Here is an 18,737-nt window from a genome sequence, read left to right as displayed (position 1 = left end):
CCCACTCCCCAAGTGAAATGAAGGTGTTTGGGTTTTGTTTTAGAGGACAGGAATGGGGTTTGGTTTTAGTTTTGGGGGTGGTTTGGTTTGGTTGAAAAGAGAAAGAACTCCACAGAGTAAAGGGACTCTGGGAGAGAAATGCTGGCAGCTCGTTTTCCTGACACTGGTACCTTTACTGCTGTCTCAAGTAGGGCTCTTGGCATAAAGTTGACAGTGGGCCAGAGCGCAGCCTCATCTACGTCTTCTCAGAGTAGGTCTGGAGGAAAATGTTACAGTCCATCCAGTACCCTCTGTGCCAAGTGCAAAGTGTGCTTACACACACACAAGCAGTTTCCAAGCCTGTTCCCTAGAGTCCTTTTCCTCTGTATGTGAGATCTGAGAGATGACTGCTCAATTCTGATAGCTAAAATAGAGCAGCACTTCAGTGTCCTGTTTTTAAAAAAACAAACTGACCTGCAAAGCCACACTCAAGCTGACTTTGGGCTACTATTCTTTGTGAAAGAAACAGGTAGTGCTCTTACTTATGGAGAAAAGAATAACCGTCTTGGGTGATCAGGACACTTCTGATTATTTGTTTCTTTTGCCTGGTAGGATTAGTCAAGTGACTCTTGACTTAGCTGTTTTTCTGAATGAAATGAACTAGCCAAGGCTTTAAATATTTCTGACTAGTGTGTGAAATGAGTCACCTTAACATCTTTTGTTCTAGGATGTTAAAAGACCTGACCCAGTCATTCCCAAAGGAAGTTCCACAGCTTCCATTCTCACCACATAGAAAAGCTGTGTAACCAGTTGACAGTGTACTGCCTGCTGTGGCACTGGGGAGGGAAGAGTTGTTCTGTCTGCATAAAAATGAAAACCACCTTTGAAAGTAACTGCCTGACAGCTTCTAGCTGCTGAAAGAAGTGTGCCTTCCTTGCCTTTAAGTAATTGATCATTTGCACTTCAAAAATAGGTGGTTTGGACAGGAAGAAAAGGTAAGTATAGGAAAAGGTTGATTAGAACAGAATGAGAACACTTATTCTAAGTAGTATTTAAGGCCTTGGCTTGCAGTATCCGAGAGAAAGGCTTCCCTGCCTTAGGATGACTTGCTGACGACTTCCTGGTTATAAGAAGGATAGGACGGCAGTTTCTATAAGGGATGTTCATGCTGGAAACATGGTGGAGTACTGTGAAACTTGATGACGTTTATGCAAATTACACCACACTGGACTTTAAGCTTTAAGAAGGGACAAGAGGAAGGTGGGGAAGTGGTAGGAAAAGGTAAGTGTCAGCATTTGATATTGTGAGCAAGAATAAAAGAAATTTCTACCACAAATGTAAAGTCAGATCATCTTCTGCCCTGATGTGTTGTCCTTCTCATTCAATCATTCACTCACTCACTCACTCACTCCCCCTCCTTTGCCCCATATCTCTTTGTCCTTTTAGTACTGGGTGCTGAGCCCAAGAATCTGGAGCGTGCGGGGCAAGCACTCTGCCACTGAACTATCATTCCAGATCCAAATCTTTCTGAAACAGCTAAGCAAGTGCTGGTCTGATCAGTGTGACCCCCCTTGCTCCATCTCCTGGTCCTCAGTGAAAGCAAGTGTCATCAGAACTATGGGTCAAGGAAGTGTGCTCTCAGAGTCCATTAGCTTTTCACCTGCTGTGTTCTGTTCACAGCTTTGGCCTAGTCACTGTTTTGTGTTCTAATGGATCTATTACTCAGGACCCAGCGGCTTCCTTTTCCTTTAAGACATCTTAGGAACAGCACTCTGGACCGAGGATTCTCAGTCTAAGTGAGGGGAAGTGCATTGGCAGAACACTTAGATTTCCTGGTGCCTGTCATTTAGGATGGGCTACCCAGGCACTGCCTGTGAAAGGCAGAGAAGGCTAAGGACAAAAGAGGACCAGCAATGCAGCAGACGTTTGATTTCCTTCAGATGGAGGACCTATTCTGAAAGAACTATATCCAACTCTTCTCCATGGTGCTTACTTAACGGGTGACAGTTGTCTCCTGGCTACATGTCCCTGGCACTGTGCCTTCCCACTGGTCACTGTGAAAAATAGATCACACTGGACTCAGAGGCCAGAATCCAGGACAAGATCCCTCTTATCATGAGCCCATTGCTTCTTCACACAGCTTATAATGTAGCATTAACTTCTCTTTGAGAATGTCGGGGGTTTTCATCCCAAGAAACCGCCATAAAATACAAGGCAACAAAATTAGATTTGGGTTATAGTTGTCACATTATGAAATCACAGATTTCACTTCAGCTGCTACTGAGTGACAGCGGGAATCAAACTGCAGCCTCCTCCTGTTTCTGAAGCTGACACAATAGTAATTGTAAGCAGCAGGTATCTGACTAGTTTCCACTAGTTCATCAAGGAGAGGTCATATTGAAACAGACAATCACTTTCTAAAACATTGGTCCTGGATGGGAATGGGATAGATTATTTTTAACTCCCTTCTGTTTTCTCCCTATGAAAAGAGTCTAACACTTAGATTTGTGTCTTTTATCTGAAGCAATTCTGCCGTTAGTAGTAAAGATGCCTCAGAAAGTACAGCAGGGTAGCGCTCCCATCCCTCGGAGAAGGCAGGGCTGGCTGTGTGCATCTTTCCTTCTAAGCCTTTGGTTTTTGTTGTGACCTTAACTATAAATACCTATATATAGGAGTAGGCTTTCCTCTGCCCAGCCTCCTTTCATCATCACGTTAGTGTAAACTCTCCCTTCCCCGTACTGAAAAAAACAGAAACAAGAAGTATGCACTTTAATTCCTAAGGAGTGTGGCTGTTCCTGGCCCTGAAGCCAGATCACTCAGGAGGAGAGTTGAGGGAAAACTCTTGTCAGACCCTGTAAGGTTTAACCACATTTCTTTGTCCCTTACCCCCATAGTGCTGGGGATTGAGCCCAGGGCCTTACATATGCTAGGCAACTGCTGCCCCAGTAACAGATATCTTAATGTGAACACAAAATACGTTTTTTAAGCTGCCCCAAGTACTCCCTGCCAAAGGGCAAAAGAACCACTAAATAAGAGTTCAACATACCTACCCCAATTTTGGAATTTTTTTCTTGGGGGAAATTTTATTTTCATTGAACTAATTTTTAGCTGCCAAATTATATCTTAAAAAATCATGTTTTGTGGTCAGTTCTTTCTTTCTTGATTAAATATCAAGCAAAAACAATGGCACTAAAATATTATCTAGAATTGTGTCACATCTAAGTACTGGGCTTGGTTCCCTTGTGTGATAGGGGACCCCAACTCTCCTCCTGTAGATTCTGTCTTTTCCTGGAAAAGCCAATAAATAGTTCTTGGAGGGGTGGCATGTCTCCTGGAGCCCTATTGGGGAGGGGGGGGCATGAGGGTCAAGGGAGGGGGAGATTCAAAGAAGAGTTAAGATGTGGGTTTATATAAACATATTTAAAGCAGTTAGCAAAAGCTTTCTTGTTGAACAGCTTTAAGAACAATGTGAATGAAATCTTAGCAACTTGGCTAGTAATCTGAGAAGTCTATTAATGTATACTTGAAATTGTTTGTATAAAATGCATTTCTCTTTATTTTGACACTGTATAAGAAACATTATGCATGTGAGTGGTTTGAGAAATAAAATGTTTAATACTCTTATTTGAACCTCTGTCTTTTCTATTTAGAGATTGTTTTGCTTTTTAGTTTGTAGTATGGGAGGAATAATGAAAATTTAAGGTCCCTTTACCCTTTCAAGATGCCCACTATCCTCAAGATGAAATGTCATTTTACCGAGTACCCCAATAGCATCTGCACTTCAGTCTCGTGTCTTCAAGTGGAAGAGTCCATTCTTGTGAGGTGGCAGTTGTATTTATTTTTTTTTCTTCCAGTCACAAACACCAAAATAGGAAAAGGTGCAAAGATTAAGAATATTTTAGTTCACACAAGGATTAGCCACTCTCCCCATGAATATAATAGTGTTCAGTGCAACTTCCCTTATAAGAACCAGGAAGGGCCTATTGGCCTTGAAGGTCACCCTATTGGGATTCAGTGACCGGCCAGTAATCACGACAGAAGTACTCGCTGCTGCTTCACTGCCTTCCTCATTTACCTGCAGGTCACATAGGAAACAAATATTAGCTACCCTACAGTCCATGCTAGGCACATAAATCACACACAGACCCAGCAGCTCACCCTGGTAATACTTGGACACAAATGGTTCCCTCCAGAAACCTTAATATCCAGTGTGTGTGCGTGTATAATTTCACTGGGCTCATCCAAAGCCTTGCAAGAGTTCCACAAGTGTAATCCCTGAACAAGGCGTCACATTCTGGGTAGCATGGTTGAACACTATCACAGAGCATTGTTTTTGAGCCAACTGCTAAGAGAAATTCAGACTCAAAATTGGAGATGTGCAATTTAAATAGGTTCACTCTTGAAGCATAAAGAAATCCAGGCTATAACTACCCCCAAAAGCCACTAAGAACCTGTGGCTTATGAAAAGATAGTTCTACAGTTGAGTGAGATATTTTCCTTGGAGTAATAACCGAAAAAGCAGTATTTGAACAATGACACATCTGAAGGGACACCTTCAGAAAACGACAACTGTTGACATTACTGACCTCTCTGGGATAGAATCTTGCTGGGCATTCTAGTACTGAGGCTAGCCTGCCATTTAAGATCATGCTGTGTCAGGTGACTACTCCTGGTTCCCTTTCTTGTGTGTGTATGTGTGTACACCTTGCTAGCCTTTAACTTTCTGTATAGACCGGGCTGGCCAGGAACTTGTGGCAATTCTCCTGCCTTTGCTTCCTGCCCCTGACTATTAATAAAGTACTTGCAATCTCTGTGCGTTGAGGGGCTGGTTAATGTATGTGTGTGCGTGCGCGTGTGTGTTTTTCCTTCCCTTTGGTGTCCCACATCTATTTCATGCTCACTCTAGGACTAAATTTTAAGTAGTGTGAAGATGTGACCCAGCGGGTTATCTCCTCCTGTCCCTCATCCTTCTGCTTCCTTCAGTTCCCACTAAGCTTACTTAGATACTAGAATTAGTTCTCTGGCATGATACTCTGAACATTTCTCTGACTTCAGCCTTTCTTTGCAAACCAAAGTCCTGTAAGCTTTGTCTAACATTGGCTCATCTCCTTCTGTGCACAGTCTTAGCCTCCATGAAAAACAGCTACACCATTGGGCCTCAAACCTAATTGTAAAAATCTCCCAAGGATCTGTATAAAGTTAACAGATTCTCCAACAAGTTTTAGGATGACCAGGGCTACAGGGAGAACCCCTTTCTCAAAAAAAAAAAAAAATCAACAAAAAGAAACAAATTAACAAATTCTCAGACTCCATCCTTCAGTCTCCAGGCTTAAGGATCTCCACCTAAAGCTGTGGCTCCACACTTCAGTACCTAAGAACCAGAACTTCTACAACCTGTCATGACTTAGCTAACACGACTCTCTGTGAACCTCAGTTGTGGGAAGACAGGCTGAACACTGCTCTACTCGTGTCTTCCCTGGGACTTCTCAGTCTCAGCACACCACTGTGTGTAGTTACACTTTCTCAAGGAGATCAGCGTGTGCCCACCTAACTGAAATGCTCTATATCGAGATAGTTCTAGAATACACTTGATGCTAAGGTGACCCGTACTCATTAGTAACCCCTTTTCTTCTGTTCAGTTACTCTTCACCCTCTTCACTTATGCACACGTCCCTCTCATTCTGTCCAGAATTAGTTTCTGTCTTACTCCATGCTTTTCACATTCCTGAAACATCTCAGAATTCCCTCTCCATGGCCTTTGCTGGCTCCCTTTCCTTGGGCTACGCACTAAATATGCCTCTCTAGCAGGAGAGAAGGTCAAACAGCTGAAGCATGAGGATTTCCTTGAAGTGTCATACTGAGGCAGACCTCATGGAGAAGGCTACACGCTTCTACATGTGTACATGATTTAGAGGGACACTGCAGAGATGCCTCTGCCACAGTCCTCTGCTGCTAATAGACCTGCTGTCTCCACCAGAAGAGCTGCAGGAAACTCCAGGAACATAGATTGATGAAATACAAAAACAAAAGTCAGAGGGTGGCGGGAGCTGTACTCACCTCAAGAAATGCTTTGTGGAATGCGTCGGAGACATAGAGGTCATTCCTGCCTCCAGCAACAATCCCTGGAAGGAAGAACAGTACAGGGGGAACGCTGAGATTTGAGAAGCAGATTCCTGAGCCTCCCTACTCACCTCCGCAATGGATACCTCTTAAACACGGTGAGTTATTTTGGCTTCTTTGACATGGATCTTGTGAATTTAATCTGATGTCAACTTTTTTTGGGAAGATGGAAGGGTGGGACTCTGTTCTTAAAGAAAAACTTTCCTATATCTAGAAAAAATATGTCTTTCCAGTCTGGTAACATTTTTAAGAGGTTTGGCTCTCAAAGCTAAAGATAGCCCAATAAAGATAAATCTAACTACTTGATGGAAGTCATTTTTAGAATCTTTGTGTAGTGTGAACTGGCCTTGAGTGTTGAGATTATAATTGTGTGTCACCAAACCCAGCTCTGTGGGACAGTGAGATTACTCATTGAGTAAGGGAATGTGCTACTAACCCTAACAACTTCAATTTAATCCCAGGGCTCCACATGGTTTCGAACCCCTGAAAGTTGTCGTCTGACCTCCATGCACACACTTGTACATTCCTCTACACATACCATACATAACAACAAATAAGTAAGTGTATTAATAAGTAAAAGATCTTGCCACATATGGTGGTATACCTTGTATACATGATTCAAGGGATTAAACAGCTCTCGGGGTAGAGAGAGCACAATCAATATGAAGCCAGTCTTAGCTCTATAGTGGATCCCAGGCTAACCTGGGTTATATAAGACCCTGTCTCAATGAAAAGAAAAAAGAAAAAACAAAAAGGAATTTAAGACTAGTTTTTAAAAATTATTTATTAATTTATTTATCTACTTATTTATTTTGTTTTTTTTTCAAGACAAGGTTTCTCTGTGTAGCCTTAACTATCCAAGAACCTACTCTGTAGATCAAGTTGACCTCAAACTCGGAGATCTGCTGCCTCTGCCTCTCAAGTGTTGGTATTAAACACATGCACCTCCATGCCCAGCTAAGATTCATTTTTAATTTAGTATCACATTTTATTTTTATCTTATTCAAGATTTATTTTATTTGCGTGCGTGCGTGCGTGCGTGCGTGCGTGTGTGTGTGTGTGTGTGTGTGTGTTTATGAATAATGCAGGTGCCTACAGAGTCAGCTGTGTACTATGGACTCTGGAAACTGATCCTGGGTCTTCTGCAATAATAATAATATATGTTCTTAACTGCTAAGATCTCTTTCTAGGCTCTATTTTATTTACCTTCAAGACAAGCTCTTGTTATATAGCCTAGGCTGGCCTGGAACACTCTTACGTTCTACCCTACCTCCCAATGCTGGAATTACAGGTCTCAGCATGCCTTGCTTTTAATGCCTGTCTCTTTGTTTTTTGTTGTTGTTGTTGTTTTGTTTTGTTTTGTTTTGTTTTGTTTTTTTGCTTTTTTTTTTGGTTTTTCGAGACAGGGTTTCTCTGTGTAGCCCTGGCTGTCCTAGAACTCAGAAATCTGCCTGCCTCTGCCTCCCAAGTGCTGGGATTAAAAGCGTGCGCCACCACCGACCGGCATGCCTGTCTCTTTGAATTCCAATGTATTTTCAAATTCTTCCCCACCTGGTTCGATCTCCCCTGTTAGATACAGATTCATGGGGTGACAGACATACTGGTTGGACTCCTGGAAACAAGAGCAAACACTCTCTTTCACAGAGAGGATAGTAAGGGAAAGAGGTCGCCCCAGGCTCAACAGAAAGCCTCAATCAGAATCCTGGTGCCCTGACTTGGCACTCTTTCCTGTACTTTCTTGAATTCTCTTGTTTTTGGTTAAACCACCTTGGAGTGGAAAGGAAGTGGTTCTCTCCTATACCAACCTGGGAGTTGGGACTTCTCGGGGCTGAACAGATCAATGAGGCCCATGTCTTGCAGCTGCTCCTTCAGACTGAAGCTATCTTCGATGCGGAAGCGGGGCATGTGAACCACAAGCATCATCTCCGACAGTTCATCCAGCCACTCCTGCAGCAGCTCTGGGGTGAGTTCCTGCTCCACCTTGGCCAGGCTCTTCTCAGGCTTGGGCAGGATGAGTACCATGGTGATGTCATCCCCCTTGAAGGGCAGCTCCAGCACCTGGGTACCCTCTGCTACACGCCGGTATTTGAATTTGCCTTCCTGGTACATCATAGGCACTAGGCATGACTGCCCATCAAGTTTGTAGAACGATTCCTTCCTTGTGTTCTCAGGGCTGAACTTTGACTTCCACAAGCCCTGAAAGATGTCAAGTGGGAGAATCATAAAGCAAGAACAAAACTATCCTAGCAGGATACTTATTGATATGGGACATAATTATATTATCTGATTGCACCAACATATAAATATAGTTATTAGATAAAAATTAATATGTGTTAAAAGGCTAATAACTATGTCTGAGTGATGCAGTTATTTCTGTGTGTTTCGTTCTGTGTTTTTTCTATGTTTCTCTATATTCCCATCAATATTGCCTTTTTTTAACATTTGAGAGGGGGAGCGTGCTACTGTGTGTATGTGGACATCAAAGGACAATTTATCCACGTTCAGGAAATGGTTCTTCCCTCCCACCATGTGGGTTCCATGATGGAACTCAGGTTGCCAAATATGGTGACAAGCACCTTTACCAGCTGAGCCATCTTGCCAGCCCAGTGTTATTATTGTTGTTGTTATTTTTGTTATTGTTGTTGTCATCTGCTTTTTGTTTTTTTAAGTCAGGAAGGTCTAACCCTTAGAATAGCCTACACTCTTCTTTGCAAGTTCACTCTGTTTCCTGTTGTCTGCTGTCTACCAGCCTGTTTTCCAGAGCCAACCTCCAGAACTCTGTGCTCTGTCCCTACAGACTTAGATAGAGGCCAGACTCAAACAGCAATCCTGGCTGGCTTCTTGCCCCATTCCTTATCATTCCTTATTGTTCTCTGGCTCTTTGCTCTTGAGATGAGTCACTTAACTCTTCTGAGAGGTGGTTTCTCACCCATGAGTTAGGCACTGGAAAGAGCCAACAACTTTACAATGTTAACTGTGTGCTCTAAGCATGTGTAACACCTAAGTATTTCACCTGTGTTACCTACTCTAACCTTTTAGTAAACTTATAAAGTAGGTCAATCCTCATTACCATTTTATACATGCAGAAATGGGCCATAGGAAAGCCCCCCAGTAACTCACACGAACTCATACACTTAGAAACAAGCAGTCAAGCTTTAAAACAAAGAAATCATACTGCGTAGACAGCCCACGGTCTCACTCTCAGTGGTATGAGGATCTAGAGTGTTAACAAATAGCAAGTCATTCCATAAACAGTAAGGGGTAACAGCACACTGTGGAAAGGCAGCTTCAAGAGGCAGAGTGATTGACATGGCTGGCTAAGTCTCCATTCCACATGGACAAAGGAGGAATGCAGACAGCACATGTCACAATTCCAGTTGCTCTTCGGGGATGATCCTCCCCCACTGTCCTCCCCCTGCTCCTTTTCAAATGTAATCAAATTAAAGCAGTCCTCAGAACCCTGGACTCTGTGAGGAAAATATACATGGTAACATCACAGGCCTCTTCTTATTCTTGGGTGAGCCCAGCCTCTGGAGCTTCAGAACCCCAAGGAGCCATGTTAAATAGAAATTGCTCTTGGCAGTAGGGAACTCCGTCACTGACGATTGTCAGTAAAATCATTTTATTTCAGATTTTAAATACATTAACAGACCTGGTTGTGACAGCACGTGCCTTTAATGCCAGCACTCGGGAGACAGAGGCAGGTGAATCTCTGTGAGCTTGAAGCCAGCCTGGTCTACTTAGCAAGTTCCAGGACAGCCAGAACTACATAATACCCTGTCTCATAATTTAAAAAAGAAAGGAAAAAAGAAAACATTAATTGAATGGCAGAAATTGTCACACAAGTATGAAAATTTATCACATCTTGAAGAATTCTTGGGTTAGTAAGTTCACACAGTCTGCCCTAGCCTGGGGACACTACTAAACCTCTGTACCTCTGAGCTCTCAGCAAATTTATATGATTGCCTAGACTATGCATGAACTATTTCAGGAGGGGTCTGGCTGCAAATACTTAATAGACCAGCTGAAGTACCTTGAAATAAATGGTGTTAACCAGCACCAGGGCAGTGAGCTCGTTAATGGCACCTTGGGGGATGACGTCTTTGATGCGGCCTTCAGTCTTGTTAGCTACCCAGTTGTTGATGGTCACTCTGGATTGCTCCGGATTCTCCTAAGGAAAACAAGAAATAATACTACCCACCTGTTCAACTCAATACCTCTGACTTTCAAGTTCCCAGTGCAGAATTTTCTTTGCCCAATATTTTCTGGTGATTGGTTAAGAAGTCATCACTTTAACCCACTCCCAAGAACTCTCTGTCATCCAATGCAGTCACTAATTTTTTTTTTCATGCATTAATCTTTTGTCATGACAGGGATCATATTCAAAGCCCAGTCCATCAATAAATGCTATAAGCACAAAAAGAAAGAGGAGACACAGTACAGATGAAAGGGGAAGACAGGCTGAAGAATGGAAGGTACGCGATGTTACCTACTCTGACTTCGGAAACCCTAAACTCATAGAAGCTTAATCTCCATACAGTCTGTGGGAGGAAATGCCTGATGGCACAGTTAAGAGGATGGAAGGGGCCAGTGCCTGTAGTCACAGAAATGTAGACAATGCTGACCAGTTAGTGGTGCCTCACATCTCTAATCCCAGCACTTGGGAGGCAGATCTCTGAGAGCGCAAGGCTAGCCTGTTCTGTAGAGTGAGTTCCAAGTCAGTCAGGGCTGCATAGTGAAACCCTGTCTGGGGGTCAGGGATGGGGTAGAAAGGAAAAAGGGTTTGGGGATTTAGCTTCGTGGTAGAGCGCTTGCCTAGCAAGTGCAAGGCCCTAGGTTTGGTCCTCAGCTCTGAAAGAAAAGGAAAGAAAGAAAGAAAGAAAGAAAGAAAGAAAGAAAGAAAGAAAGAAAGAAAGAAAGAGAGAGAGAGAGAGAGAAAGAAAGAAAGAAAAGGAAGTGCTGACAGAATGATGCTATGGAGGTAAGTTAAAACAGCCCCGAGGCTCATAACTGCATGCTTAGTCCCCCGTTGATTAAGGATTTTTGAAAAGGATTAAGAGAAGGAGACGCATAACTGGGGTGGGCTTTGCCAGTCCCAGCATCTCTCTTTTTCTCTGTCTGCCTGTGGATCGGGAAGTAAGTTCTCAACCCCATACCTGCCTGCCACCATGCTTCCTGCCATAAAGGAAATGGACTCACACTCTAAAATTATATAAGTCCACCCCAATGAATTGCTTTCTTTTATAAGAGTTGTCTTGCACTTCACAGCAATAGAGCAGTAACTACAACAGAAATCAAGGTATTTCTTTGCTCTATTACTTCCTCAAAACACTTAGTAGGCTTGTGTGCCTCGTGAACCTCCAAGGGATCATGTCACACACATCATGCACCAATTTGATTTGACCATGACATATTTGAACTTGGTAGATGAAATAAAAAGTAATCCCTTGTATAACTTCTTGAGAGAAGCCTCTATACGTGGCGGCTTGAGGAGCATTGCTCGGTGAAGCCTTAACCAAGGACGTGTTCCGTGAGTTCTGATTTGTCCTCAGCCTCCACCAGCCATTGGCAAGTAGTGTAGTGTTTATTTGGATCCTGTTTCTCTCCCTTCTCAGTTTGAGTGGCAGGGACTCTGACACCTACAACTCACCTTGAAGTCCAGGGGCTGGAGCTTGGCTCCATAAACAACTTCACTAACGTCTTGATAGCTCTCGTTGAAGGTGAGAGATTTGTCTCCAAAAAGTCGGTTGGCTGATACCAAGTCAGAAGACTTGTTGGCTTTTCGATAGAGTCGGCAGTTCAGTTTGGCAAAGAAGAAATGGATCTGGTCGGATGTCTTCTCGGAGATGGTATCAAATTTAAAAACCTATAAATGACAAAAGAAAATGGGTTGGCGGTGTGGTTGGGCAGTCAGTTACCATGGGTGCAGAGTACAGTGCTGGTCCAAGAGCCATCTCAGCTGTTAGTTCCTTCCAGCATAGTGCCTGGCACAGCATAAACCCTCGGCTCATGTTTTTAAAATGAATATATGCAGGAAAAAAGAATAAAAGGCAGGAAACATAGTGGGGAAAGATCAAGAGACAGGAACACCATCGGGTCTTTAAGGGACTGTAGACCAATGCAGGTTGCCTTCTCACTGTGAAAAGAGATGTCCTCTTGGTAGTTACAGACACCTAAAGGAACCTAGATAGTGCATCTCCTTGTAACAAGCATTCTCAGAGCATTTGCTTGGATCACCACTCTTGAGGGCTCTGGAATACTGGTTGTAGAAAGGCTGAGAGAGGAAAAGATTGTGTCACAAAGAAATAAACGAGCCCAGAATCAGAGACTCAGGGTTAAAAGGGACATAAAGAGCTACACACTTGCCAGCCAGAGCCATAGAAGCTGCCATAAACCTGCACAGCCACCTTCTTCATCGCCAGCACAAAATGGCTCCTTCCCCCACTTCTCTGTGCTCACTCCTCAGGTGGGAAAAGGCCTTTTGGTTTTATTTTTTTTCTTCGTTTATGTTTCCCTGGTGTTCTGGCGTGCACTCTGTGCTGTGTGTGTGCCCGTGAGCACACGGGCACGAACGCACATGCACGTCAGGGTCAGAGGACAGCCTCGAATATTGTTACTCAGGTATATACACCTTCTTTTCCTTTTATAAAAACATGTATTTATTGGGGGGGGGATGTATGCCTCGTACATGTGGGTGCCTCAAGAGGCCAGAAGAAGGTACTAGATTTTGTGTAGCTGGAGTTACAGGTTATGAGCTGCCAGACATGGGTGCTGGGGCATCTAACTTGGGTCCTCTGGAAGAAAGGGGAGCTTTTTTTAACCTCTGAGCTGTCTCTCTAGACCCACCTTTCTCCCTTATAAGTCAGGGTCTCTCTATGGTCTGGAGCTAGCTGATTAGGGTAAGATGGCTGGCCAGCAAGGGATCTATCTGTCCATCTCTATCTCCCTGGAATTAACAGGCATGTGCACCATGCCCGTGTATATAGGTTCTGGAGCTCAAACTCAGGACTTGGTACATGCAAGGCAAAGCACTTTACCAATCCTGTCCCCAGGTCCCTTTTTTATCACTTGTGACTAAACGCTCTCTAGGTTTCCCTTTGCTTTAGAGAGAATCATACTCCATTTTTCTGTGTTTGACATCATACATTGTAAGATACGTAGAAGGGGCTCAGAGGACGCGTGTGGATTCGAAGTGTTGTTCTGCCTCTGGTAGGCTTTTCTTTCTGCTTTTATTTTGCACCGCTAGAGACTAACCCCCAAGTTCTGCATATTACTAGCCAAGTGTTCTACCATTTAGCCGTGTCTCCAGCTCTCATTTGTTTTTATAGGAAAGGTTATGTTTAAGCTCACATTCAGAGAACAGTGACAGAATATAGGAAGTGCTGGAGACTGATGCCTGTGTGTACGAAAGCCACAGGAGAAGTTCTGATGTGCTGCCAGCCATCATTCATTCATGAGAGCATCAGGAACACAGAACAGGGCAAGGACAGTCTCTTGTGCGCTGTGCTGGGGACAGCAGAAGCAGAATACAGGGCCTCTAAAAGTTAGTCCTTCTGTGGAGTGGAGGTGTAGAGAACCCTATGACTGAGTCTGAACACATGAGTGGTGTTCAGTGGAAGCTTGCCCCTTGAGGAAAGGGAAGCAAACCTTCCTAACTCCAGGACTTCTGTGTCTTGGACTCAGAAGACACTGTGTGCCATGCTGGAGGGGCTTCTGCCTTCCTGCCATTTATCTTTGTTTCCAGAGTGAGATCCCACCTGAAGAAAGCCAGCGGGACAGTGAAGTCAAGGGCAGAGTAAGGACCTCATGTTTCTCTCCACGGCTTAGAGTGCTACCAGGGCCTACATAAGTCATGACATTTCTTGTTGTTCCACTTTATCCCCCTTCTTCCCTGACCTGCCAAAAAGGGGTGGGGGGACCACTGATCTGAAGTGATCAATACCGCAGTAGTTCCAAAACAGTCTGTCTCTTGGAGGCTTCTCAGCTTCATGGGATCCAGGTCTCTCTATCCAGACCCCTAGAATCTACCCCAAACGCCAATCTGCTTGAGCTCACTGGATGGCAAATTGTCTTTCCCTACCAGGGCAGGGACTAGAGTCTTCACCCAGCATATGGCTGGATCCAGCATCCAGCATAGAGGTAGTATTGGATTTAAAAAACAAACAAACATATCAAATCAATCAAATGAATGAATATACAAGTAACTGAACATAGTACACACCTGTAATCCCAGTACTTGGGAAGTAGAGGCAGGAGGACCCCAAGTTCAAGAGCAATGTGAGTGAAACAGAGAGAGAGAGAGAGAGAGAGAGAGAGAGAGAGAGAGAGAGAGAGAGAGAGAATATGACTGATACCAGCCTACCAGCCTTCTCCTCTATGAATAGCACAGAATATGCACTATCGAGATGAGTCAGCAGATAAAAGCATTTGCTTATCAAGCTTGACAGTCTGCATTTGGCCCCTGGAGCCTACAAGAAGCCACATCAGTGGCTTACATCTATAATCCCAACACCCCCATAGCAGTATGGAAGGTAGAGGTCACCTGGAAGCTCACAGAGCAGCTAGCCTGGACTATGCAGTGTGCAGAAGAGAGAGCCTCCATCAATAAGGGAGGAGGAAGGAACCGGCTCTTGAAAGCTGTCCTGTGATCTCCACACACATGCCATGGCACATGTGTGCTCCTCCTCAAGTAATAAAGAGTAAAATAATTTTTAAATGGGAGGGAATAGGAAACATTTATGAGGAAGACATCCAGGTAATGACTCCTTGCCTAATTAAAAAAAATAATTAGCCGTATGGTAGCTAGCACTTGTAATTCTTCTATTCATGAAACTGAGGCCAGGTGATCATCACAAGTTCGAGACCAACTAGACCTACATATACTAAGTGTGGGGTCACCCCGGGCTATACAGTTAGAAAAAAACCCTCAAAACTCTCAAAAACTAGAGTTATTTAAAAAAAAAAAATCCAGGGCTGGACAACCCAGTTGAGAGCACTGGGTGCTTTTCCAGAGGACCAGGGTTCAATTCCCAGCACCCACATGGCATCTCATAACTGTCTCTAACTCTACTTCCAAGGGATCCAACAGATACACATGTAGGCAAAACACCAATGCACCTAAAAAAAATCATTTAAAAAATTATCCTAACACATGAAGTAGTGATTCAAAGAAAATCTAACTCACAGTGAGGTTCCCTCACAACCTGATGTGTGACATAAGGAAGTCCAAGACACGCTCCCCCGGCAAGGAAAGAGGAAGAGGGCTTTACACTGTACCTCCATCAGCTGCTTGAGAGTGTCATTACAGGCACCCAGCTTGGTCATAGCAAAAGCCGTGGAGATGCTCAAGGGTGACAGGAAAACGTTGTCGTTGTCATTCTTGGAGTCTGCCAGGTGCTGATAGAAGTTAGTGGCAAATCGAGAATTGGCCTTGGACAGTTCCCAGACCCGCCGGTTGGTGGCTTCCGGAACCTTCTGCTCTAGGCCGTCCTCCTCAGTGGCCTTCTTTGCAGGGGAGCGGTAAATGCACATGGGATTCACGGGGATGTCTCGGGGCTTCGCTATGCAGATGTCGTCCACAGGGTTCCCATGACAGATAGCACAGCCCAAGGCACCAATGAGTAGCAGAGAGAGGAGACAAAGCTTCCTACAAGGGACAGAACCGTGACTCCCTGTCCCCACTGACCACCACAGTCTTATTCCTGAGAAGCATAGGATTCTGGCCTTCTTGGCCTTTGAGCTAAGCATTCGTGTCCAGGACAAGACCAGTCCTAGGCTCCTTGCCTGGACACAGTTGCATGCGTGTGCGTGCGTGTGTGTCCATGCTAGGCTAAGGAAGAACACAGTTTCCTCTGATGAATGGAACGCCCACATGTGCCCGGTAGAGAGTCAGGAGAGCGAAGGGAGCCACTTGAAGGGGTCAGGGAAACCCCAGACAAGGATGGACTTTAGCCTAAATCTTGAAGGACAGGCTTTGGCTAAGAAGAGTAAGAGAATGCATGAATGCAACAAAGGAGCAGCTGGGGGCTGAAAGGCCCAGCTCTGCAGCCCCAGCTCTGCAGCCCCAGCCCTGCGGCCCCAGCCCTGCGGCCCCAGCTCTGAGGCCCCAGCCAGCACTCAGACGGCCAGACTTACTACTGGCCGGCCGGGCAGTTCAGGCTAGAAGGCCCACTACTTCCATCGTGAGGAGTAACCTGCTGAGCTGTCACCTCCCCCCCCACACACACACCTGCTCTTCTATCCTTTAACCCAGTAGATCCTGACACCAGTCTAGAAACCTGAAAGTCACCCAGACCCCTCCTCTCCCCCTCCTCATTGAGTCAAACCCCAGATGCAATGAATACTACTTCCTTACCCTCTGACCTTTACTGCCCCCACCTTACTTCTGCTCTCTTTATTTTCTGTCCCCTGAAATTTTTTTTTGATAGTTTCTAACATGGGTCACTAAAAAGTAAAGATAATCTCACTTTGAGGATGTTGGGGATTAATAGGGTCTCAGTAGCCCAGGCTGCCTCATTCTTGATATGTAGCTGAGGGTGACCTTGAACTTGTGATTTTCCTTTCCCCAGATCCCAAATGCTGGGGTTATAGGTATGCACTACCATGCCCAGCTTGATAGCTCTTCCTAAAACATGAGCTAGTAGACAATTGGGAGGCCGAGGCAACAGGCTCACGAACATGAGGGCAGCCTGGGCAACATTATACCTCAATTAAAAAAAAAAATGAAATAGCAAGATTGGCAAGAGAATGTGGATACTCAATAAAGTAATAACCAAGAAGTAAATTCTCTACCTCCAGGTGCCCTGGGGTGCCCACGTCTAGAGGAAGGAGTCTGCATCTAAGCACTAGTCTTTCCAGTCCCTTCTGGAAGAAAAAGTCAGGCAAGGAGTCTGCTAAGTAGGAGATGGGCTAACTGGAGGGTGAGGACAGCCAAAGGATGCGTGGACTTTTGTGTGGTCTGACACCAAACAGAGTGACAAGAGGAGAGGGGTGGGGGGGGGGGGGGGGGGGAGAGAGGGGGATGGGGGAGGGGGGGGAGGGAGAGAGGGGGAGGGAGGGGACAGAAGGGTGAGGAAGAAGAGGGAAAGGGGTGAAGGGGAGAGGGAGGAGAGAAAGGGGTGAGGGAGAGAGGGAGGGGAAAGGGAGGGGAGAGGGTGAGGGAGGGGAGAGAAGGGGGAAGGAGAGGAGAGAGAGGGATGAGGGAGGGGAAGGAGATGGGGAGGGGAAGAAAGAGAGGAGTGAAGGAGAGAGAGGGGGGAGAGAGGAGGAGGGGAGAGAGGGCTGGGGGAGGGGGGAGAGAGGTGAGGGAAGGAGAGAGGTGAAGGAGTGGAGAGAGAACCATCCTATTGTCCCGTCTGTCCCATTTTGTGCTTGGGTGCCTTTGGAGATATGGATAGAAGCCAAGGGCCCTGAGCGCTGCTGGGCCTAAGCAGGAGCACAGTGGGCAGGCCACCTCCAGCTTCCTCCAGCAACCTGCCTCAGGAAGGGTGTGGCACCCAGAAGGGAGTCCTGAAAGAACACAAGGCTTTGGGAGGTAGTCAGGGGTCACAGAGGCAGGTGGGGGCAGCTGAGTAGGAAGAGGAGCAGAAAGCAGATTAGGAGGCTGCCCTGGAAGGGTGCTCTGGCTTGCCCATCTCTTCTCGAGGGAGGCACCACTTGTTTCTGAAGGAGCTTAGAACCTCAGGTGTGTCTTAGGTGAAGTGCCGTCTTCCAAAAAGGCCTTTGACTAACTACCAGGGAGAGGGCCTGGTCGTCTCAGAAACATCAGAGGTCATCCTTGAGAGTCCTTCAGAGGTCAGAGAACCCACAAGAGCTGACAGAGGGACGCCCACCCTTACCTCTCACTGGCTGCCACGCTTCCTATCCCAGCGGAATGCATGCCCGATGCTTCTACAGAGAAGGGCCAGGGGAGACGGTGCTGTCTGAGACAATCACTCCAAAAACTGGTTCTTTCCTTTAAATCTGAGAGAGGTCCAGAGGCCAGGTGGGGGAGGGAGCTGGTCAGGAGAGGAGGGCTGAGGTCAAAGGCTGATGACCAGTTCCCAGGGTTAAGCAAAGCATAGAAGAACTCCGTGTTGTTTAGTTAATAGAAAAGTTAAAGTTCAGTCAGGCCTAGGGAAAGTGTGACCCCCTCTTCTTGCCTGCAGCCCTTCATTCTTCCCTCATCTTTATAAGGAAAAGGGGAGGCCATGGAGAATTCAAACCGCTTAGGAGGTTCCTGACCTTAGGAGGGATCTGTGGAGAAAAGGTCTACTGCCTCGAGTCAGGAGAGAGCAGAAGTGAAGGGCTATGACTGGGAACACCTGATTTATTGCTCCTGCCTGCCTCTGATGGGCTAGCCTCAGGTTTGTTATGTAGCTAAAGCTGACCTTGAACACCTGCTCCCCCTGTCTCTACCTTCCTAGGGCTGGGATGACAGATGTGAGCCTCCACATCTGTTTCCCCTACTGTGCGCAAGAGCAGCAACTATTGAAATATTTTCCCTTTCTTCTTTCTTTCTTTCTTTTTCTTTTTCTTCCTTCCTTTCTTCCTTCCTTCCTTTCTTTTTCTTTTCTTTTCTTTCCTTCCCTCTCTCCCTCCCTCTCTCCTTTCTTTCTTTCTTTCTTTCTTTCTTTCTTTCTTTCTTTCTTTCTTTCTTT

General features: G+C 45.3%; 1 protein-coding gene across 1 annotated transcript; it reads right to left on the bottom strand.

Annotated features, from left to right (window-relative positions):
- Positions 1 to 3,571: 3,571 nt before the first annotated feature.
- Serpinc1 (serpin family C member 1) lies at positions 3,572 to 18,066 on the bottom strand. The gene is made up of 7 exons (XM_028759006.1): positions 17,937 to 18,066; positions 15,376 to 15,745; positions 11,750 to 11,965; positions 10,133 to 10,270; positions 7,905 to 8,295; positions 6,037 to 6,101; positions 3,572 to 4,054 (listed from the first exon to the last, which is right to left on the bottom strand). Exons 1-7 carry the CDS (start codon positions 17,975 to 17,977, stop codon positions 3,878 to 3,880), a joined length of 1,398 nt encoding a protein of 465 aa, XP_028614839.1. The 5' UTR covers positions 17,978 to 18,066; the 3' UTR covers positions 3,572 to 3,877.
- Between the last annotated feature and the right edge of the window lie 671 nt (positions 18,067 to 18,737).

Source organism: Grammomys surdaster, unplaced genomic scaffold (genome assembly GCF_004785775.1).
Source record: "Grammomys surdaster isolate TR1022 unplaced genomic scaffold, NIH_TR_1.0 130, whole genome shotgun sequence".
In the NCBI taxonomy this organism is placed as follows: Eukaryota; Metazoa; Chordata; class Mammalia; order Rodentia; family Muridae; genus Grammomys; species Grammomys surdaster.
Note: the sequence above shows the minus strand (reverse complement) of the source record. Positions and strands in the feature narration are given on the sequence as shown.

Coding starts and splice junctions, on each gene's coding strand:
- Serpinc1 (XM_028759006.1), bottom strand. CDS start 17,977: ATGCATTCCGCTGGGATAGGAAGCGTGGCAGCCAGTGAGAG. Junction 11,966..15,375: donor CTCTCAAGCAGCTGATGGAG/GTACAGTGTAAA, acceptor TGTCATTTATAG/GTTTTTAAATTTGATACCAT. Junction 10,271..11,749: donor TCCAGCCCCTGGACTTCAAG/GTGAGTTGTAGG, acceptor TGTTTTCCTTAG/GAGAATCCGGAGCAATCCAG.